A 25203-nucleotide genomic window follows, 5' to 3' on the forward strand; every position below is an offset into this window, starting at 1 on the left:
ACAAAATAAACTAGTAAAAGAATTGTGAGATGTAAAGAGAAAAGATTAACTGGAAACACTACCGAATTACAAGATATCATCAGTGATTTGAATCATGCACTTATGATTTTCTTCTTTTTTTCCAGATCGGGTAGAATACTTTATGTCAGTGACATATTTAAATGATTGCAATTTTGTGCTGGTCTTTAACATGAATAATTAGATACAATGAATACATTATTCAATGAGTAGGAAGTGACAATATTTTAATGTGTATGATCTTGTTTGATGAATGCCACAAACACTCTGAGAAGTTCTTCTAAGTAAGCAAAGAAACAGAGGTAATGAAGTTGGATACTGAGATGACTATATTTTGTAACTTAGACACTCTGTCTATAAGGAAGCTAGCTGTTGCTTGAACATCATTTGAAAATTAATTTGCGCCAGTTTAAATGCATTACTTCGGTAGAGCTGATCATCAAAATGCATCTCATGTGTGAAATTTTAGCTTTGATGTTGCACTGACTTCAGAAGACTGACCTGTTTCGTGAGTAAAAACTGCAAACATTTCAAGCTGACAAGAACAGAACGATGTTAAAATATAAGATATGATAAGGGAAATGTGAAGGCTAAATTAAACAAGGAATGAAATTGTAACCCACTCTGTACAAGTGGCGCGTTTTCCTGCATTGATCATGTTTTATTCTTTCATGTGTTCTTTTGAGTTTCCGACAACATTTGTTGTGTCATTGTGTATGAACGTTTTAATTTAAATGATGATGAACAATGATTGCATATTATGTGTAAACGATTTCGCTCACCGTCTCAGATGTGGCATGCAGGCTTTACGTGGAATAAGACCATCCCTCCACTTTAACATATATACCAGCTGTCAAAAACCCGTGTGTTTACTTTGAAGTGTTGGAATGTTTGATCAATTAATTTGTTTAACTTCTACTGGCATCAATCCGCAAAATGTATTCATTCAAACATTCCAACTTTGCACATGACCCAGTCAGAATGTAAATGTTTGGTATGTATCAAAGTGTATAGATGGCCTAACCTCATGTAAGAGCCTGTGCAGATATAAAATAGTAAGCCAAACTTGGCGTTTGCAAGAAGAACGGTGCATTGAAACTGACAGCAGCAACAACAACAACAATTTAATTATCCACACTCACAGTGACACTCAGCTTTTCACCCTATCCAAACCACCAGCCATCCTCTCACTAAAAACTAAAACAAACTCCCCAAAACATACACACACACACACACATACACACACACACACACACACACACACACACACACACACACACACACACACACACACACACACATTAAAACACATAGAGAATCATGAGATTTGTTTGTTTGTTTATTCATCCTGTAGAATGTTTCTTTAGCCACTGAGCCAACTATAATACTCGTCATAAAAAGTAGGCAGATGCGTTTGAGTGCAAATCTTTATGATGAGTCCGTTTATTAAAAAAACAAATACAGGTTGACCCAAAAACAATGCAACCCACAAAAAAGTTAATAACTTCTACATCTGTGGACATAAACTTCAGCCTATGCATGACCCTTCTACAAAGTGACAATTTTGAAGATCAAATAGGCTGACTTTTGTGCAATTTTAAATTAAGTTCCCAATTTCGGGGATCGACTCAACGGTACGAGTTTTAAAATTGAGCGGTAGCCAAACTTTCCCGATCTAAGCGCTCAAGATTGTAACATTCGGGGCAATTCGAATCACGAAAGTATACCTTAATCAACATTCAGACCTGGGAATCCCTGTTTTGCACTTGGAGTATTCTCAAACAAACTTGGTGTATTTTTTTTAAATGAGCGTACTCCACATTTAATCATGCTTCACACGCGTCTGTCGCACTGTTAATTAAGGTTACTATTTTGTAATCATGAATCAAATTACTGGATCTGCTTCGGGTTGCGCTTGTGAAGAAAATTGTCTAGGAATATTACTCGTCGTATTTGTTTTTCCACTGGATAGTATTCCAGACAATCATGCGTTCAAAATAAGGTCGAAATCGTATGGGTTCCCAGGTCTGAACATTAGACAATCAGTGACTTGAATACAGCAATTTATACAGACAAGATATTTCCTGTGGATGAATGCATGCATTTCATTGATGAAAATTGCGCGACATTGCACTTTACAACAAAGGGGTTAATGTTCCAGTCATTTGAGTTTAGCAAATATTTTCATAGTTGTTGTGCATGAACTTCAGTTCTTCCACGACCATTCTACAAAGTTCCGACATTTACAATTTCTCAAACATGTGTTCCAAATTACACCTCTTCAATTGTCAATGGAACGAAAGTTTTCCTGTATATAGTCTTGAGTCGAGCGTTTGATAATGCCTGAGCCTGAAGGCGGGCGTAACTTACACCTCTTGGTATCAGTCTGCCTTAGAGATGAGAACGACAGTTTACCGGATGGCCAGAATAGCGCGCTGCATTTTCCTGCATAGAACTAAAGCGCGTCTGCCGCGACGGTGCCTGAGCTAACCACGGGCGGGCACTGCTCACAGCCCGGCTCACGGTACTGTAAACATTCCCTGTCCCATTCACACCTCTTGCCACCATCCGCCCTACCCTTGGTCTCATGCCTGTATAGTGATTGCCCTGAACCTAGCTATAACTGCTTTCTTCAGGTCACCGATGATCTAGGGGGTGTATACTCAGACATTCAGATAATATAAAAGCTAAAAGTCTGGAGGGTTTAAATTAAGTAAGTATTGATAATGATACCGCTCATGGTCAAACTTCGTTTTATTGAGTCGACCGCCAAATTTGGAAGTTTTTTTTTAAATAGCACAAAAGTCAGACCATTTGACCAGTTACATTTGATCTACAAAATGTCCACTTTGTGGAAGGGTCATGCACTGGCTGCGGTTTATGTACCTTAAAAATAAAGTGATTCGGTCAACAGATGTAGAAGTTATTAGCATTATTTTAGGGTTATATATTTTTTGGTTTATCCTGTATATGACTGAAAAAGCCATTCATTCCCCTAACCTATTCAGAAAACAGATTGGGTTTATATGACATAGTGTCTATACAGTGGAACCTACAACACAGACACCCCGCAAAATCAAATTCGCAAAATCAATGTCACCGCGTTAAAATTGACAAAAAATCAGAACTGCCAAAACAAAGCATCTTCTGCACGTCAGTAGAAAAACCAATCAAATCTGCATCCAAATCAGTCAATTTTGTTCACATATCTGGTCTAACACTGACATTAAGGCATGTTGATTGGTGTAGGTGTCATTCCTCTGAGAAGCTGTAAAAGTTGGTTTTTAAGGACGTTTTAGTGGGTAATGAGACAAAAACCGGTACGTTTTCGTAACTCCTCAACGCATTGCCTTCATCGTTGCGGTGATTTGTGCCAACACATATGGAAAAGTTCATACGGATTTTAAAGTCATTTGAGACATTAGGTCTGCTGTTAATTGACATGCCAGAAAGAGTTCTTAAATTGATGGTAGGTCTTTGCTGACTCATTGAAAAACAATTAATTTGTTGTTATCTTCAAGAACAATAACAGATGCGCCACACAATTAAATTTCATGTACATATTTTATCAGACATTGGCGGTATGAGGATTTCAACGCGAAAATTAATCTTTAAGAATTTGACTCATTCAGAGCGCTGAGCGCAAATGTCGGCCTACGCCTAGCAAAGCTCACGGCTGACACGCTTAACTGATCATAGCTCTTGAAAGAGCATTTTCCAAGAATGTGTGTGTGCGTACAAGTGCGCTGTGAACAGTCATAGTTGAAAATGTATGGAATTAAAGGTAAATTGAAGCTTTCATTTTTCTTAATGCATGCTATTTTTTTTTTACAAATTCAGTTCATTGGACAGGGTACATCTTTATTTTTAAAATTCGTTCTGGCATGTCGCACAACAGCTGGGTCCGTATGCATGAGGAGGAAGTCAGCAACACTGGAAGTAGAGGGCTCTTTCGGAAGTGGGAACTCCCGAAATTTAACTTTCCAACTGTTCACTATGCATGAACGCCGGAGTGGTGACTTCGAGAGTATTCGGTCAAGGTCGCGAAAATTGGGGGAATCCTAACTAAACTTGGACAAAAAATTATTGCAACAAATTTCAAACCCAAATTAAACCATGAATCCCCGTGTCATTTTATTGACACTTTATATGCCAGAGAAGGCCGTTCACTTAACCTTCAGGATCATCATTTGGATTAAATATCTCTTTTACAGGGATCACGTGACCGCCGCTCAAGTAAGGGTACCCTCAAAATCGACCAAAACGGAAGAGCCGAATGAAAAATCGACAAAAAATCACAATAGGCAAAACTTTGCAACTTTGACATACGAGAAGAAAGTCAAACCAATTATCTACCCTGAACAGATTGTTTTGTTTTGCTACCTTGCGTATTTCGCGTGCTATGCTGCTATTCCTACTGATACAGGTGTCGATCGCAAGAGCGGTCAAAAACGGGACTTTTTGCGCCATTTATTTTTGACTAAATGTATAAAGTGGTCCATATTAGGGGCCCTTCCCCTACCTGTGATTGTAATGTTTGGTTTTGTCATACATTAAAAGTCCAAATAACTTACCGTTCCTTTTTTTAAAATTCTGACTTTTGGAACGTTCGCAGTCTATCCGTTTTTACATTTAGTCAAGTTTTGACTAAATGTTTTAACATAGAGGGGGGAATCGAGACGAGGGTCGTGGTGTATGTGTGTGTGTCTGTCTGTCTGTCTGTGTGTGTGTGTAGAGCGATTCAGACTAAACTACTGGGCCGATCTTTATGAAATTTGACATGAGAGTTCCTGGGTATGATATCCCCGGACATTTTTTTCATTTTTTCGATAAATACCTTTGATGACGTCATATCCGGCTTTTTGTAAAAGTTGAGGCGGCACTGTCACACCCTCATTTTTCAATCAAATTGATTGAAATTTTGGCAAAGCAATCTTCGACGAAGCCCGGGGTTCGGTATTGCATTTCAGCTTGGTGGCTTAAAAACTAATGAGTGAGTTTGGTCATTAAAAATCGGAAACTTGTAATTAAAATTATTTTTTTATTAAACGATCCAAAAACAATTTCATCTTATTCTTCGTCATTTTTTGATTCCAAAAACATATACATATGTTATATTTGGATTAAAAACAAGCTCTGAAAATTAAAAATATAAAAATTATGATCAAAATTAAATTTCCAAAATCGTTTTAAAAACTATTTCATCTTATTCCTTGTCGGTTCCTGATTCCAAAAACATATAGATATGATATGTTTGGATTAAAAACACGCTCAGAAAGTTAAAACGAAGAGAGGTACAGTAAAGCGTGCCATGAAGCACAGCGCAATCGCTACCGCGCCAAACAGGCTCGTCACTTTCACTACCTTTTGCATTAGCGGCGGACTACGTTCAGTTTCATTCTGTGAGTTCCACAGCTTGACTAAATGTAGTAATTTCGCCTTACGTGACTTGTTACATTTAGTCAAGTATTGACTAAATGTTTTAACGTAGAGGGGGGAATCGAGACGAGGGTCGTGGTGAATGTGTGTGTCTGTCTGTCTGTCTGTGTGTGTGTGTGTGTATGTAGAGCGATTCAGACTAAACTACTGGACCGATCATGATGAAATTTCACATGAAAATGCCTGGGTATAATATCCCCAGAAATTTTGTTTCATTTTTCTGATAAATGTCTTTGATGACGTCATATCCGTTTTTGTGTGAAAGTTGAGGCGGCACTGTCACGCTCTCATTTTTCAACCAAATTGGTTGACATTTTGGTCAAGTAATCTCCGACAAAGCCCGGACTTCGATATTGCATTGCTTGGTGGCTTAAAAATTAATTAATGACTTTGGTCATTAAAAATCTGAAAATTGTAAAAAAATTATTTTTATAAAACGATCCAAATTTACGTTCATCTTATTCTCCATCATTATCTCATTCCAAAAACACATAAATATGTTATATTTGGATTAAAAACAAGCTCTGAAAATTAAAAATATAAAAATTATGATCAAAATTAAATTTTCGAAATCAATTTAAAAACACTTTCATCTTATTCCTTGTCGGTTCCTGATTCCAAAAACATATAGATATGATATGTTTGGATTGAAAACACGCTCAGAAAGTTAAAACGAAGAGAGGTACAGAAAAGCGTGCTATCCTTCTCAGCGCAACTACTACCCCGCTCTTCTTGTCAATTTCACTGCCTTTGCCATGAGCGGTGGACTGACGACGCTACGAGTATACGGTCTTGCTGCGTTGCATTGCGTTCAGTTTCATTCTGTGAGTTCGACAGCTACTTGACTAAATGTTGTATTTTCGCCTTACGCGACTTGTTGGACTTGATTTCATACGCGTTTTGCTTATTGCTGTGATTGTAATGCTTTGTTTTGTCACACGTCAAACGTTCTTATAACTTTCCATTACTGTTTTTATATTCTGAATTTTGGAACTTTAGCAGTCTTTGTGTCTTTGGACTTTGCGTTTTTGCCTATTGCTTGTCTTGTTATGGGGGCGAGGACGCCCCCATTCTATACGGATAGTTTCGAGGTTGACCATGGGCAGCGCCATTTTGTTGTGAAATACGTCATCAGTTTGTGTACACAGGAAGTTGTGACATCCGTCACCCTATGGGAGGGGTGACGTCAAAATTGTTCATCTGTAGAAAGTTGTGAAATCCGTCACCCTATGGGAGGGGTGACGTCAAAATTGGTCATCACAGAGTTTGTGTAACACAGGAAGTTGTGAAATACGTCACCCTATGGGAGGGGTGACGTCAAAATTGTTCAACAAAAACATGATATGTCGCATTGTGCAGGGTCAACTGCAACAAACTCAAACCGAGCCATTCATACTTAGACGAAAATACAGTTTAACGACCTCTCTGCTTAGAGCAATTTGGGTCAAAGATATCAGAGCCGAAGCTCTACGATGTGTGCCTGGGTGAAGATGAGCAACAAAAAACAAAACAAAAAAACAAAAAAAAACAAAAAAAACAACAACAAAAAAACTTTTACTTTCCGTAATGGAAATGCTGGAAGAACAGGATTTAAAATCAATTCCTTGCAGGAGATACACGATTGTAGAGATTTATTCTTTCATTCCGAGGCAGAAATGCTTTTGTATTCAAGAAACGTGGAACGTTGCTATTCCGGAAGGGAATTGATTTGATTTGTTGGTGCTTTAGAATGTTGGTACTTCATTCATACCTAGCTGTATTTGAGTGACTTATATACCCGACATTTTTATTTCTTATTTTTAGCACAGGTGTAGGAAAAATCATGAACCAAAATGTTATTTATTTTCTAATTTAACATTTTTTTTACAAATATGACCATGGTCTTTTAAACATACAGTGACATTAAACATTGTTATGTTAAAAAAAAGAAAAAAGAAAAAAAGCTTTTGTGCACAAATCAGAAAATACATTGTACATTTTACCTACAGGCCAAACCGTGAGTGTCTGTGGCAAAGCCCGACCCAGGAAATTGCACTGATTTTATATTTAGATCAGAGAGAAATTGTCAAGAACAGGCGCTTGCATTTGGATGTGTCCAATGATAGTAGGTTTGGTTGTGATCAATCAGAATAATGTAGGAATAAAAATGTATGACAGTTTAGTATGATGACATGTAATTCACATATGCTGAAATATGATATTATACATCATGTAATATTATTATGGCTGTTGCCATGACCATGAAACCCAACAAAGGTTTAATGTAATGTAATTCAAAATACCAAAACCGAGCACCTATTAATCTCGTCTTTGCGCGTGAAGATTGAGGCCGTCTGCCAGTAGCGGTTAGGTCATACAGTGGAACCCCTCTCTAGCGACCTTTAAAATGTTGACAAAAATCGGTCCTTGTGGAGGAGGGTCCTTACAGAGGGAGGGGGCGGAGTCAGGGGGCCACAAAGAAAGTCAGATTAAAAAAAAAAAGAAAACAGAGAAGTTTGAGTTGCTGACGACCGTTCTCTCTGAAAGCAAACTGCTTCGATTTCATGTTTGTCCTTGGTGTCCACCAGTTCTGGTGCATGTACTACCCTGGCCAAGTTTCCTCTCAAGACATCAAAGAGACCGCCCCAGTATACTCTACAGCCTCTGGGCGAACCACCTCTCATAGCTAAAACTGGGTCAATGACCCCTGGGAAGAAGGTCAGTGTCTATAAAAATTTTACTCCTAGGCCTGCGGCCAGGGGGGGGGGGGGAGTATACCGGTACCATTTGAGAATCAGACCAAATGAGAATTGAACCATTTGAGAACATCCTTTGTTTTTCAATCACTACATCGAAGGCCTGCGGCCCGGGGTTCACATGGGTTGGTTTGTTTGTTTGTTTCAAACCCACACCCATATACACACATTTCCCATTTAAACCATTTGTCGGCCCCCTGTCGATATTTATCGACTAAGTTCCTTGTCTGTGTTTGCATCAGAAGGGCAGCAGTAGCCCGGACACATCCAACAGCTCGGGCAGAAGAGGGCAGCTCAACTCCGGTGACAGTGGCATCAGCTATGCCAGCAAGACCTCAAACTCTTTCAAAGCACACCGGGGTAGGTACAATACACTGTTAAACACATCTCGTTCTTGAAATGCCGGTCTCTGAGTGCCAGTGTCGTTCTGTAGAAAATTGTGTTACAAGCTCCTGGCTGGCTGGTTCCCTCTCTTCCTCCTTCACTCTCTGTGTACCTGTGTCGCTGTCATTCCGTCTGTCAGTGTACATCATATATGTCTATATGTCTGTCTGTCTGTCTGTCTGTCTAACTCTCCCTATGTCTGTCCGTCTCTGCATCTCTCTCTCTCTCTCTTTCTCTCTCTCTCTCTCTCTCTCTCTCTCTCTCTCTCTCTCTCTCTCTCTCTCTCTCTCTCTCTCTCCCAGCACGGTTGGCCTAGTGGTAAGGCGTCCGCCCCGTGATCGGGAGGTCGTGGGTTCGAACCCGGCCGGGTCATACCTAAAACTTTAAAATTGGCGTCTGGCATTATGGGGTTAGTGCTAGGACTGGTTGGTCCGGTGTCAGAATAATGTGACTGGGTGAGACATGAAGCCTGTGCTGCGACTTCTGTCTTGTGTGTGGCGCACGTTATAATTATGTCAAAGCAGCACCGCCCTGATATGGCCCTTCGTGGTCAGCTGGGCGTTAAACAAACAAACAAACAAACAAACTCTCTGTCTCTCTGTCTCTGTCTCTGTCTCTCTCTCTCTCTGTCTCTCTCTCTCTCTCTCTCTCTCTCTCACACACACACACACACTCTTTCTCTTTCTCTCTCTCTCTCGTTTGCGCATGTTGCAATGCATGGATGTTGTGCTCAGCATTTACTCGTTTACGTTTGTAAATTTATTATAAACAATGAACGCTTGAATATATTTTTCGGTTTCAATTATTCTGAAAAAAATCTTTAGCCTTCCCAATCAGTATATATTGGTTATTTACAAACGTAAACGAGTAAATGCTTTTTCTCCGTTTTCTGAGTCATTTTACTCAGTCAGCCAATAACTGTCCGTGTAAGGAGAGATCTCTCGATGTAGACTTATTGTCGGCTCTTTAGTGTAAGTAATACCGCTAAAAATGTATTTGTAAATTATTAGTGTAAATAATTCGAGAGATAATGTAAAACAGAGATGTTTTTCCTCTGACGTTGCCGTTACTATACAACTAAAAGCCAGAAGTTGTAGTTTTCATGGTGTCTCTGGTAATATATGTCCGTCTTATAATTATGTATTTTTATATCTGTGTTTATGATGCAGAGTCCGCCCGGATACCGCTGAACAGCGACGAAGCTTGCGGTGCAGTGGGAGGTGCGGCCCCTTTCACGGAGTCTGTTTCAACAGAAAGCAGCGACAATAGTAAGTATAGCGCGCAACACTTACACGATTAAAGATGTTGCAACTTTAGTAAACAAGAGCAGACAAAAAGGAACAAAAAGACAGAAAAACACCAACACACAAAAACAACAACAAAACATAAGCGCAAAAACAAAACATCTGATAGGAATATAAAATGTTCTTTCAAACAAGGCTAAAAAAAGAGTCAACCCCCACTCTTGTTCTCTCACTATCTCCATCTCTCTCTCTCTCTCTCGAGAGAGAGTTTTCGAGTTCTCTCTCTCTCTCTCTCTTACTATCTCTCTCTCACCCACACACACCAACACACACACACACACACACACACACACACACACACACACACACACACACACACACACACACACACCCTCCCTCTGCCCCCCACCCCCCTCCCCCCAAAAAAATAAAACCCCAACCCCACCCAAAAAGCAATTGAAAGTGCCGATTCCCCAGACTATAACCTGTCTTTAATGATGTTATTTTACTGTGCAGGTGCTCTGTTTGCCGATGACGACAAGGAGGTGTTGTCTCAGACAAAGCTGCTGTCCTTTGCCCGACAGATCGCCATGGGCATGGTTAGTGGTCTCCTCTCTTTAAAGATATTAGTATTAATATTAATCATAATGTATTTATCATTATAATGGACACACGAGAGTATGAACGTGGACATGTATGCGAGGGTGCGGGTATGGAGATGTGTGGTTTGGATTATGTATGTACCGATGTGTACATGTTATGTGTTTATATGTTTTGAGAGTGTGATTGTAGGCTTATGTGATGTTATTTTGTACACGAGCCAAACAAGAACAATTTCTGTTTGTTACATTCAATAATAAAGTTGTATTGAATTGAATTGAATTGAAGATGTCTTCCTTCCCGTGTAAACCATACTGGATATGTCGTGACTGTTACCAAGGTAAAGGGCATCCGCGCATTAGGACACATTCAAAAAGTCTCCAGCATGGCTTTCTGTGCACAGTAGATGTTTTCATAATCATTTCCCACGTGACACCGTACCTATTTCAATCTGCGAAATAAATTCAATAAGAAAACAAAAATTCAACCTCTGAACAGAAATCATCAGTCAGTCTGTTAAAGCATGGACAGATCTAGGATTGCTTCAACATGGTTTGATTTAAACAATGTTTCCTTTCTGTTTGATCTGTTCATGAAATGTGACCCTCCACCACGGAATGAGTCACATGTCACCTTTGCATGATTTTCATATTTGTACATTTTCCTAAAGAGTTTTTTATGCTCTATCCAGTGGTGAAAACCATTTCAGAAAAGAGCAAAAACTGTTTGAGTTATAAGCCTGTGACTAAGGTGACCCTCACACTGTTACCAGACACTCCCCGGACTTATATTAAGCCTAGCGCAGAACCGCGCGAGGAGACATGCGACTCATTTCGTGGTGGAGGGTCACAAATGTACATTATTACGAAGTGAAGACAACAACAAGCCTACCGCTTATGTTGGTGTCTTCAAAACAACCTTGCGACATGTCTTGCCGTGGGAAGGAAGGTATCTTTCAAAGAGGCCTCTGTTGCAGGACTTGCCCGATTCATTCTCTCAGCTCCAGGCATTGCTTTTTGCAAATTGTGGAAAAAAATATTTATGTAATTTCATTTCCCAAGCGACGTAGAGAGTGAACATCGACCAATGACCGGTCCCGTTTTTATGCACTGAGTTCGCGTCGTTCAAAGATCAACACCACAAATACGATTGTTTAACATTCTTGTGACGATTGAAACAATCACAATGACAGCCATGTGATTTTGTAAAAGTGTTCAATTGATCCTTGAAGTGCGATGTAATAGCCTTTTTTCCCGAATATCCAGTATCTTAAAAGATACCTCTTTCCCAACAAGGCTAAACAAAAGTCGACCCCCACTCTTGTTCTCTCACTATCTCACTCTCTCACTCTCTCTATACTGCAACACGGTGGCCTAGTGGTAAGGCGTCCGCCCAGTGAGCGGGAGGTCGTGGGTTCGAACCCCGGCCGGGTCATACCTAAGACTTTAAATCTAGTGGCTGCTCCGCCTGGCGTCTGGCATTATGGGGTGAGTGCTAGGACTGGTTGGTCCGGTGTCAGAATAATGTGACTGGGTGAGACATGAAGCCTGTGCTGCGACTTCTGTCTTGTGTGTGGCGCACGTTAATTAAATGTCAAAGCAACACCGCCCTGATATCACCCTTCGTGGTGGACTGGGCGTTAAGCAAACAAACAAACTCTCTCTCTCTCTGTCTCTCTCTCCTACTATCTCTCTCTCTCACCCACACACACCTTCCCACACACACACTCACACATCCTGCCTCTGCCCAGTTGTGTGTGTAAATCACAACTCATGTGACTAGGCTTTTGAGTCAGGGAGCCCTATAATTGGCATCTATATATATATATACGACTTGTGTCTCTGTGTGTGTGTGTGTGTGTGTGTGTGTGTGTGTGTGTGTGTGTGTGTGTGTGTGTGTGTGTGTGTGTCCGCGATGCACGGCCAAAGTTCTCGATGGATCTCTTTCAAATTTGGTGGCCATATTCAGGTACACCCCGGACACAACCTGGTCGATGAGATATTTCAACACGTGCTCTCAGCGCGCAGCGCTGAACCGATTTTGGTTTTTGGTTTTGGTTTTTCTCTGGATCCAACAGTAACTCTTCCTTATCTTCTCCAGTGTTTTCAGCGTTTATCTTCCTTCCTTCGTGTGGCGTCAATCCATATTCCCGTTTCTATTTTTAGAAGGTCACTGTCGACAACGCTCAATCCATATTCCCGTTATACTATTTTTAGAAGGTCACTGTCCCGGCGAAGCCGGGTATTACTCTTCTCCAGTGTTTTGCGCGTTTATCTCCCTTCCTTCGTGCGGTGCGCCGGCAAAGCCGGCGTACACCCGGCGCAGCCGGGTATTCGGCTCGACTTCTTCCCGGCGAAGCCGTACCCGGCGAAGTGGGTATTCATCTAGCGATCTTATATATGTACAGACATATTTTTCTGCCGCCTTTGGCAAGACAACTGATCGTTTGTTTGTTTGTTTGTTTGTTTGCTTAACGCCCAGCCGACCACGAAGGGCCATATCAGGGCGGTGACGGATCGTTTAGTTACAGGCAAAACGAAACAATCATTAGAACTTCGACCTTTAAGGATGACATACATAGGAAGAAAAAATGCCAACAGAGACTTAAAATTGCAGGAGGCCAGTGATTTGGTCTTTTTAAAAAAATATATATATTTTTTTTTAAGAAAACGAAGTCGATTCTTCTCATGTTTGTTGACATTAAACGGAGGTGCAGCAAGAAATTCTATCGCATTCTCAGATTTAATTTGTTTTAATTTGATCTTCTTCTTTTTCTCCTTCTTCTTACTCAGCGTTCGTGGGCTGCAACTCCCATGTGCTTAATACGTAAGGGAAAGTCGCCAATCCCGGAACAGTCGGCCAACTTGGAACACCTCAATAAATATGCGATCAACGGGGAACAATTCATGAACAATTGTTTTGCAGAAATGTCCAGTGACATTCCTTGATATTATTCCAGCAAAAAAAATGACTACCGCGCCAAAAAAAAAAAAAGAAATGGTACGTTTTTTAAACTTTTCTTCCTTCTTCTTCTTATTTCTACCGTCTACAATTCGTATTATTACTCTTTATCTACATACGTTCACGTAAAATGTTGATTGCTGTGATAAACCTTCATAGATTTGCAATAACTTGAACGGAAAAAAAGATTTGAAACGTCACGTGTATCCAACAGAAAAACGCGAAATCCATGCAGGTGCCATGCGGCAATGATGGAACACATAAGAGAGGCAAACGTGGAACAGTGTTCCAGCTTTGCCGCATTCTGTTCCATCTTACCCTCATCAAACAATAAACAGAACACTGCTGTTTTATTCACGTATTCAATTCTCTTTTCAGTTTTGTTGTGTTTTTCCTTTCTATAAGTTTTATTGAATGATTGATTGATTTGTTTGACAGTATTATGAGACCCGAACGGCGGTGGTTACCAGAAGAAATGGGCTGCGCTTTGTCGGCAGTGAAAAACGGAGATATGGGTTTGCGTTGCGCATCAAGAGCATATGGTGTGACTGTCACAACTTTTAAAAGTCATTTAGAAGGAAACAAACAAATTTGCAAAAGAAGAAGATTAGTAAAGTTCACAGGAAGACCTTCTACGTTAACACGAGAGATAGAACAAGAACTAATCAATAGCATTCTTGAAGCTGAAATAAATTTGCCAACGTCACCCCCATCGTTGTTTTGTACACTGTACATGGAGATTCTGGACATTATGATTGCTTGGTGTCAGCAGCAAATGTAAGCTTACCTGCTGCTGATGTCCTGCAACGCACAACCACAAGCTCGTCGAAGAGATCATCACGAAAAAAACAATCTTCTCCTAACAAGAAAAAGCTGGAGATTTCACTTGCAAAAAGGCGTGCAGGTCAACAGAAAAGAGGAAAGAATGAAGCTACAAAAACTTCTGCTCAGAGAAACAAGAGGGGAATATCTTCTGATCAGAGGAAAAAAAGGAGAACATTCTCGACGATGCGTTCTATCCCGGGGGAAAGCACTTGGTACTGCTTCATGTGTGGCACCAACTCCCCTGAGAACATGATACAGTGCCAGAGGTGCACACAGTGGGCACACGAGGACTGCGCTGACAGCAGCGGACAAAAGGACTTCGAAATCTGTACTTAGCAATTTTTGTGTGTCTGCAAAATCAGTTCTTAAATCTGTTCTTAGTTATTTGCTTTGAGACTTTATGCGTAATGATTTTTACATTTAGTCAATTGGGCAGGTAGCCCTTTTATATCTATTTGTCAACAGAAGAGGGGTACAAATGAAGCTGCGAAATTTCGTGGTACTGCTTCATGTGTGGCACCAACTCCCCTGAGGGTATGTTATAGTGCCAGAAGTGCATACAGTAATCACACGATGACTGCGCTGACAGTAGAAGACAAAGGACATTGTCTGCAAAATCGGTTCTTTGCCTATTTTTTCCTCTTTTTTTTAAGGTTTTGTTTTTCAGTCCTTTTTAGACCTAGCCCTTATTTATCTTTTTGTTTTACATTTAAGGCTTAAATTGTTATCCGATTTGTTATTTCCTTGGTAAATATCAAAATATGATGTTGAATAAAAGACATTTACATAAATTGGCTTAATCAAAATGTTATGACGTATTTATTTATCTTGTGTGTGTGGTAAAGTGTGCTTGTTTGTGTGTGAATGAGAGTGTGTGGGTGTATATGTGTGTGTGTGAGACACAGACAGAGCTAGAAAGAGTCAGGGTGTGTTTGTATGTGTTCCGAGTTTGACAACACAGTGTTCCACTTTACACACCCATGCGTCCAACCTGGAACAAATGCAGACATTTTTATTATGATCAGTCTGATGAGTTGCGTGACTTTTATTTTATTTTTTTGTGGTTTGTTTATTTACTGATAGAGTCTAGTATGTGACAATATAAAGAACGCTTTTCAATATCCATTTTTGTTTTGTCTGGTACGGCTGTTTCCCCTTAACTGTTCCAGGTTTAGCGACTTTCCCCTACTTGTTGGCAATCGACTGTCACCTTTGTGGTTGTTTTCTGGTCTCTTCTTTTTTTTTTTTAAATTGGACAGTTTACAAAAAAACACACATAAACTTGATGTGTTGATGAGTTTTATTTTCGTCACTGTACAGCTCCATTTTAAAATCACAGTAATCAGTCTTCTAAAAAAAAAATTCGAGAAAAACAAAATTCTTGGGGAGGGAAAATGTTTCAGCTGCAATTCTGATTAAGAATCATCATCAGTTTTTAGGGATCGAGTCAACAAATGTCCGTCATTTTGCCGGTAGAACGTTTCAGTACCGGAATTCAGAAGGAAATCGGTAGCTGAACACGCATACCGGTTGTTATTTCGTGTAATCGGTTTTTCTTGGCATATGTATGGTAATTTCTGAGTTTCAGACTATTTTGATTGTGTGTGTTTTTGTTGGGTTTTTTTTTTTGAGATAGAGGGGCTGGTTTCTTTGAGAGAAAAACAAACGTAATTGCCAAAAAATAGCGAATATGAGCGTGGTGTGTTCAATCGCTGCTTGATATATTGAGGTCCTTCGGCTCTTACAATAATCATCATGTTTCTCCACAAAATGAAAAAAAGCCTGTTTCCTCAGGGAGAGAAAACCCGACAGCTGCATTCCTGATTGAAAAACACTATCAGTTTCTCTTTGGACATTCTGCGAAGGCGTTTTATTCATTATTTGTATTCCTTTTTTCCCCGACTATTACCGGCACTTTGTTTTTGCTTTTTTTGTTCAAATGAAAGACAGGAAACATAGAAGATGGATTACAAGGGTATCGGCTGTCTTCTGCTGAATGTCCCTTTCTGTTTAGAGACAATAAACTCAAGCTGAAAACTGAGGTGATGCTGTCAGGCTCAAGGCATGCTTTAAATCAGATTGACTGTACTTCCCTGACAATAGGCGACACTCAGATTGTCTCCCAAACCGCTGTTAAGGACCTAGGCGTGTACCTGGACTCTGCTCTGACAATGCAAAAACACATTAGTTTTGTTTGTAAATGTGCCTTTTTTGAGTTGCGCAAGATTTCCTCTGTCAGATCATTCCTGACACTCTAAGCCACTGTTCAACTTGTCTCCTCTCTGATCCTGAGTCGACTTGACTACTGCAACTCATTGCTTGCCGGCCTCCCCACTGAAGAACTTGATCGCTTACAGAGAGTCCAGAACAGTGCTGCAAGGCTCATTCTGCAGAAGTCTAAGAAAGACCATGTCACTCCCCTACTTACCACCCTTCACTGGCTTCCTATGAAGTATAGAATCGAGTACAAGCTGGCTCTGTTAGGGTACCGCTGTTTTGAGAAATCACTTCCCCCCTATTTGTCCCATTCCCTCAGTATCTACGAGCCATCCCGTTCTCTCAGATCCTTCTCTGAAAAACTCCTTCGCATCCCCAAAACCAGGACCAAGACCTTTGGTGAAAGAACCTTTAGGTACCAGATTCCGACCGTCTGGAACTCGCTTCCAAGTTCTATCCGTGACTCCAGCAGCCTTTCCTCCTTCAAAACACAACTCAAAACATACCTGTTTCGTAAAGCCTTTGCTTAGCCTGAGTAGACTCTCCACAACTCTATTCTGTTTGGGAACTCTCTACCCTGTATGTGCTTTATGGTCTATTTGTCAATGGTATCTTTGTGTGTGCGCGTGCGTGCGTGTGTGTGTGTGTGTGTGTGTGTGTGTGTGTGTGTGTGTGTGTGTGTGTGTACTTTTAACATTGTACGCTAAGTTTTGCTTAGTGCTTGGGATCTTGGTGTTATGTCTCAGTTAAATGTATGCTTTGTATGCTTGTTGATTTGTGCTAGTTTATTCTATAATGAATTTGTAAAGCGCCTGGAGCCAATTGATGGGACTCGCGCTATAGAAAAGTTATTTATTATTATTATTATTATTATTATTATTATTATTATTATTATTATTATTATTATTATTATTATTATTATTTAAAATGACGCCCCCGTTGTGTGTTTATGGCCTTAGAAGCAAAGATTAACTGAGTCACCACCGTGTCCCTTTACCGTGGCAGTTCCAACTTCCGTTTCCACTTCATTCTTGCTCTCACACCGTCCGTCTCAGCATTTCATGTTTGATCTTCTTCTTGAACTTATTCGACTTTTGACGCTCTATGTTACACGGATGAATTATGTCTCCCCAATATGCCGTAGTTGCACTGAGTCGCTCTTGTATTTCGGCAAGTTATAAGCCTCAGTGATGTCCTTTAATGTAGTTATACAATACACAATAAAAATCGCTCTAACAGAAATTAAACGGACGTTTTTCTCTCAATGTGATAGCACACATCTCTTTGAAATATGACACTGTGTGTTGAAAGGAGACAAGCTGAAATTTATGTTATCACGAATTTATTTTTAGCATATAAAGATTAACTTTAAATGAGTTGTTTTTGATTACTGTTATATCACGAGCCTCAATGTAGTCCTTTACGTAGTGTTGTAAAACATCTGGCTGGTATCTGAAGTTAGCTGACATTTTGGGGGCTATACCAGATATCCCTCTAAAATGACGCTGTGAGACAAGACAAACAAAAATCACCCTATGATTAACTATCTCTGAAACGAGCTCCACGACCCACCCACCCTATTCTATCATTGATTTTTAATAATAATACGAGAATTTATAACGCGCACATATCTCACCACAAGGCGACTCAAGGCGCATTCATACACATTCTTTCGCATTAACAACTCATGCACACTCATAATTAATTATACACTTACGCATAAATTACCTTATTGATTTATTGACTGAACTGACCTTGAAGTAACGAATAATCAACATTTTGTTGCGCCGAAGGCAGTTAAGCACAACATTTCAGTAATAACATTTGCTACAGTGTTAACTTGTTTTTCAATATTGTCCAACAGGAGTACCTCGCAGAACACAAATTCATTCACCGGGATTTGGCTGCGCGCAACATCCTTCTCTACAACCACAGACAGCTCAAGATCTCGGATTTTGGGCTCGCACGAGACGTGTACGAGACCTGCATGTACCAGCCCACTTCCGCCAGAAAGCTGCCTTACAAGTGGATGGCCATCGAGTCCATCTTTGATCAGATTTTCACCATCAAAAGCGACGTGTGAGTAGAGAAATTACATTTCTGTAATTCTCAAGTTTAGTTTCCCAGATTCAAAAAATCAGTTGCAAGATACAACATTTTGCAGACCGAGAGAACCGTACGTGTTTGTTATAAATAAAACAAAATCACGTAGAAAAGCTACAATGGTCACCGTCAAAGGCAATTCATCGAATACATCTTATTTTCATGTTCAAGCGTTGTAACGTCATGGTTTACAGTAGAGGAAGAGGTTTAATTTTGGACGATCCACATACATTTGATCAAAAACTAAACTTGAAATTTACCATCCAATATTAATTTCTTTTGTCATCGGTGTGTTATGTACAAAGATCCTTTGTAACAGTCCCTTGAACACGAAATAAGGTCAATGGAATAGGTTGAATTTTAAAGCAAAAATTATGGGCATTGACCACGATTTTACAACTATGGCTATCTCCGTTCACAAACTCTGTTCACTAGCAGTAGTTTCTCGTAATTTGAGTCGTTATACTAAAAAAAAGAAACACCACCACCATGTCATTGAATCCTAATTGAGTTTTGGGATAGAATTTCCAAGTCAAAATCACGCTTTTAGACCACTATTTTGCTTTATTTACACCAAACAAGGATTGTTCTCTCCATCCGCAAACTTTATTCAATGGCAATACTAAGTTTCCCTAAATTTGAGACGCTATGATCTTGAATATTATCGCACTTATTCACACTGGAACGCAGATTTTGTTTTTCTCTGGACAAGGAGGATTTATTTGCCTTTACCACATTCTTAGCACTGATACATAAGATATGGTTTTGGGTTTAATATTTTCGCGTACGGATTAAAAAAAATTTAGCTTTCTCTTAAAACACGATGAACAAACTCATTTGTCTTCTTAAGACATATCCCGACAGCCACTTTCCCTTACCTAACCTTTTCTTTTGTTCTTAGCATTTGAGCTAATTCCGTAATTTGATACTTTGCTTTGGCCATGGAAACCTTACCGAGGTGTGCTAAATATCTCCCGTGTAGTAATGGAAAGTCATAGCATGCATGTGATATATTGCTGTATGGCCCACGCCATACTTTGTGTTAATCTTTCTGTTTGTATCATTACTTGGGAAAACAGCCATAAAACTTACTCTGTCTGTTTTCGTGTTCATTGTTCTTCTCTCCCGCACCCGCTACCTTCTTTGTACGTTTTTAAAAATGTTTTTTGTTGTTTTTATTGTGTGGTGTTTTCCTTTCTTTTGATCGGTTAGTGGGTGCGCGAGCAGTAAATCGATTCGTTTCTTCGTACATGTATCCTTCCGCCTCCTTGCTTCCTCGTTTATTTTATCTTTTAAAAGACGAACTAAGGCGGAGCTCAAGTACCTGGTGATACATTGACAGCACGACGGGATGTCAATTGGAAAGGATGGTGATGGGTCACAAAACATGGGGGCTAAGCCTAAATGGTCTTTTTATCAAAAAAAGATACAGGCAAGTTTATTGAACGTTAAAACATGGACAAAACGAAGCATTTGCATTGCAAATGATTTATTTCAAATATTTAAAAAAAAAAGTATAATGTACAAAGTGTTAATGAATATTTGTATCTATAATGAAGCTATATCCATAAAGTCAACTTTCTTGCTGTTTTATTTTACTCTTGAATTTGGAACTTTAGCATATATAATCTACCTGGGTTTTGTTCTTCTCTTTTATCAAAGAAACGATATCAAATGGCAAGAATTCTTGAGATGTGTGGATCCTGCACAATGTTTTTCTGGATCGTGTTTGTTGTACTGCATCATCGATTCATTTCTGATCATCAACGCGATTTAACATAACTACTGGTCGAATCCTTGTTACAACTTTGAACAAAGACACCTTTTACCCCGTATTAACGATGATGAAAACCACCTCATTTTGCATGAGACACAAGAATATTTCAGTTTGCACAAAGACCACCAATCTACGCCCTGGCTTCTGTCTGAGCACAGGGGACATTTTGTTTTGTTTTACTAAATTGGTTGTGAAAACTCAAGAAGATTACAGGTGCGAAATTTATTCAGAGAGATATCCTACTAAGCTTACGAAAGCAAAAGTGAAAGTATGCTCTTCTCTCATGTAAAAGAATGGACGACTCTATGGTGATTTTCAAGACAGTTTACATGAGACTGAAAGTAGACTAAAACGTACTAGTTTGGTTTCTACTCACAGGTCAAATTACACGAGATAGCAACATAGTTCGGAGAGAAAAATAAACTTGTCCCTCCGGCACACCACAAATGACAATACAGGTGATTTACCGGTGATTAATCAGTCATCCCGTAATTAACATTGTTGCTAAAATGAAACACACTGACCAGGGTGAGGTAAGTCTGAAAACAAAACACAGAATAAATTTCATTTGAAGGTCGGGCTGTAGTACCTACACACACTCACGCACGCTAACGCACCCACCTAGGCAGGCAGGCTGGCAGGTACATATACGCATCCATTACTGCACACACACACACACACACACGCACACACACACACGCGCGCGCGCACACACGCACACACACGCACGCACGCACGCACACACACACGCACACGCGCGCGCACACAGACACACGCACGCACGCACGCACCCACCCACACGCACGCACACACACACACACACACACACACACACACATCCATTAACACACACACACACACACATCCATTAACACACACACACACACACAGGTTGCCAGTCTCGGGGATGACTTTTAGTTTCAGATCGACTAGACGTGTTGATATCGCTTGGCGCGACGAGTTCTTATCCTAACTCTCGTTTCACTTTTAATTGTCCAATGGATACCGCGTTTTGCCCCCTTTTCCCCACCCTTACTTCTCTTGTGTGCGCTTCCTCGTCGACACTCATTATTATTCCCCCACCGTACTGTTCTCGACATTATGCAGCTTGGTCGACTTTCTTTAACGCACAATGAATATCAAGTATTCCCCGCCGTTCTACTACCACTGCCCTCTTGTGGACACGATATGCATCTGTTTCTCGTTGTCGTTCGATCCCTTCGTTTGGCGAGGGATTTATTTCCCGGAGTCAACTTTGTGTTGACTCTCCTCGGTGTCCGCATACGCCCGTGTGCACGCATGCGCACGATAAAGAACCCAAGTTTACAGCGAAAGTCCCATGGCTTGGAAACACGAATACACGCATGCAGGTAACAGAGAAAACAAAATGAGTAGACTGACTATTAGGGTTTAACGTCCTCTTAGACCAACTGGTCTATATTGGGACAGGTATTGGTAATACGCTGAAGATATGGTGTGATACTTTGATTCGAACAAGCCCGCTGTGGCTGTCTTCTTCGACACACCAGCATTGGGTTTGTCTCGTCAAAGTATCGAAATACGATCATGATAATCAGAGACGAGAGATGATGCATGCGTGTCTTCGTGTTTTCCAAGCCCCGAGACTTTCGCTGTGAACGTGGGATCTTTTTCGTGCGCATGTGTGCACACGGGGGTGTTCGGACACCGAAGAGAGTCTGCACAAAGTTGACTCCGAGAAATAAATCTCTCGCCGAACGTGGGGATCGAACCCACGCTGATAGCGACCAACTGGCTACAAAGCCAGCGCGCTACCAACTGAGCTACGTCCCCGCCCCAAAATGAGTAGCGCCGTAATGCATGGCAGCCCGCTTTCCCCAGGGAGAAAGCAGCCCGAATTTCCAGGAGGGTAACCTCACAGGACTATATAACATCTTATCTATATCCGTATCCTTACGTCAATTGCCTTTTTCCAATAGCACAGTGATTATCGCGTCTTCATCCACGTTTCCCTACCCCAGCCCTCTTGAGGGCACTTACTCTTTCACGTTCACGTTCGGTGATACAGTGTATCTGTTCATCGTGTTTGATATTATGCGCGTCGTTTCACTTCTGTCAGCACAGTGGATGCCGTTTCGTCACCTTCCCTTTTTTCCCTATAATTACCCTCATATGTGTACTTCCTCTTTACACACTCGAGTATACCGTTTGTCTGTTCATCGTGTTAAGTATGTACCCGGCTGCACTGTAAACGGAAGTGCTCCACCTTCGAACACATTGTTTGCAACCGGCGAACAATATAATTCTACTGGACAAAATAGCACACATGGTAAAGTATTTTACTCAGTGTTTAGAACTGGTTATAAAAAATGGGTTCAAAAGGGGAATACTTCAGTGTTCAGTGTGTATGAGACAATGCACATTGAGTCTTCGCCCCCTTGTGCTTGCCCTCACCCTCTTGTGGACACTTCCTCCTTGACAATCATGCAGCGTTACGCGTCTGGATATCGTCCTCGTTTCCTTCTCCAAATATTAAATGTGTCTGCTTGTACATATCTGCACAATAAAGATAGAGTCTCCCTTGGGCCTCGGTGGCCAAGCCATCGCTGCTGCTTATACCATTTGGGACAGGGTTCCAACTTCAGCGCTAGGTCAGCGAAAGGGGAAGGCAGGAATATGCACGCTGTTGTTTCTAAATGACCTGAGAGACACCGGAAGAAGAGAGGTTGTTGTTCGGCACGATTAGTACTATCTTGTGTTGAAAGGGTTACGTGCTACTCTCAATCATGTTTGCTCTAACCCGGTAAATCTGTGAGTGATTCGACCAAAAATAGGTAAATTTCAATCCCGAAGGAGCCTCCACACTGACCTCTACAGCAAGTCAGTTGTGCTGGGTGCACGTTTTCCACACCTGTCAAGTTCTGTTTCACTGCATTCCTCGTTCTGTCCTATGAGAGTTACACTCTTAAGAAGCACGAGAGTTCAAGCGAATATATTAAAATATAACGATGAGCGTGGTGCACTTTTCGGGTATAAATTTGAGGATTGTTCCTCTTGATCTGTGAAAACTTACGTGTTCAGGCCCTGGACTCAAACTGTGAATGGTGGAAACAAGTCATTTTAACAGAAGATAGTACGAATCGTCCAGAACAACTTTTCGTCTTAAGCTTTATATAAAAGTTGCTTTGTTTTAATTGATTAAAAAAAAAAGTATCCTCCACCGGCCTCTCAGCCAGACTATACCTATTTTAAACCCGTTCTATACGTAGACGTCGTCTTCCAGACAAAACTCTGATTTGTCGCACGACGCTGGCAGGAATTTGTAGAGGGGTCAGCATTGGTCATTTAGCAGCTGCAATCAACGGCTGATGCTCTTTAAAGTTTATCCTTAAGTCAAAAGGCTACATCAACGAGATAGACACTCGGCTATATTCTAAACCGTTATCATAGCAAACATTTGCCTTATCGAGAAAAAACAAAGCCTTTATTTAACGCGTTTCGGATCGGGACCTTGAATTTTATCGGAAATCTGCGTCAACACTGAAGCTACAAAAATCCACTTACCATAACTGGACTTCGTCTCATGCTTTCGGACAAAGCCATTTTTTTGGCGCCCCGAATCGGGGCCTTGAGGATTTATACGTCAACTCTGCACCTATTGTATCTGTTTGCCATAGATGAGTGTTGTCTTCTGGCTTACCCGAAATCCATTACGTAAGAAGATCGATTCGGTGCTGTTGTCTCTTCTGGGAACAGCTGCGTCAGCTAAGAAGCCAATGCATCCACTTACCATATAAATGAATTCTGTCTTGTCGTTTTCTCTCGTAGTCTTCCCCACGCACTCCATGAGTCACACAGACTCGTAACAAGAAACTAGTGAATTGATAAGATAAAGAATTTGATAAATGAAAATAAAACCTGTGCTTTTAATATGATTCGTTCATATACATATTTTAATGAGAGTACATTTTGAGCAGAAATATAAATGAAACAGTTGCTATTTCCGATGACAGAGAAAAACATCTTTGCTGAATTATTTTGCCGTCTGCTTTAAAAAAGAAAAGAAAATGTGGGCAAAACAAAAGGTGCTGAAAAGACTGCTTTGCCGTTTCTTTCATTAAAATGAGTGCTGTTTGCTGTACTTGATGGCAGTGAAGTTCGGACACTAAAAACTCTCTACTAAAACTCTGTTTTGTTGTTTGCTGTCTGATGACAGTAAAGTATTGGCCGAAGTACAATTCACCGCAACGGCATTGTTTCATGCTTCTGATGGCAGTGATGTTTGATGATGAAAAAGATCTCTGCTAAAACATTTGTTGGTTGCTAAGATATAAGACATAAGATAACTTATTGTGCAAACAATAAAACAATGGATGGACAAGTGTGGTTCATCTGCTCTCAAAACAACCAAACAACATATGACAACAACCATAAACATAAAAACATTCAAAGTAAGAACACCCGAAGTACTCCAGACAGGCACGTATGCCCACATCCATTATATCCCAACTCACGCACACACATAGTGCTAAAGTTTATGGTGTCAGTACAATCATCATAAAATTCGTTTGTTGCTGTTTCAGGTGGTCGTTTGGAATCGTACTGTGGGAGATCGTAACGCTGGGTGGCTGTCCCTATCCCGGCATTCCCAACAAGGACCTCTTCCGCTTGTTGAAAGAAGGCTATCGTATGGAGAAACCAGAGAACTGCAGTCTGGAAATGTGTGTACCATGGCCTATCATTAGCCCATTGCCAACTTTATTTTAACGTTTATTCTTCCTCTTCAATAAAATGTGTTGTTTTGGTGTGTGTGTGTGTGCGTGTGTGTGTGTGTGTGTGTGTATGTGTGTTAGTGGTGTGTTTGTGTGTGTGTGTGTGTGTGTGTGTGTACGTACGCGCGCGCGTGCCTGCCTGCCTGCCT

The 25203-nt window shown here is 40.6% G+C and overlaps 1 protein-coding gene across 1 annotated transcript in view; it reads left to right on the top strand.

Moving 5' to 3' along the window:
- Positions 1–25203, top strand: part of LOC138983133 (platelet-derived growth factor receptor alpha-like) — a 60181-nt gene that overhangs the window by 28878 nt on the left and 6100 nt on the right. Inside the window, exons 8-12 of the mRNA XM_070356541.1 lie at positions 8435–8552; positions 9746–9844; positions 10337–10419; positions 18288–18502; positions 24866–25003. Coding sequence (XP_070212642.1) covers positions 8435–8552; positions 9746–9844; positions 10337–10419; positions 18288–18502; positions 24866–25003 — 653 coding nt within the window. The remainder of the gene's footprint in view (positions 1–8434; positions 8553–9745; positions 9845–10336; positions 10420–18287; positions 18503–24865; positions 25004–25203) is intronic.

Source organism: Littorina saxatilis, linkage group LG12 (genome assembly GCF_037325665.1).
Source record: "Littorina saxatilis isolate snail1 linkage group LG12, US_GU_Lsax_2.0, whole genome shotgun sequence".
In the NCBI taxonomy this organism is placed as follows: Eukaryota; Metazoa; Mollusca; class Gastropoda; order Littorinimorpha; family Littorinidae; genus Littorina; species Littorina saxatilis.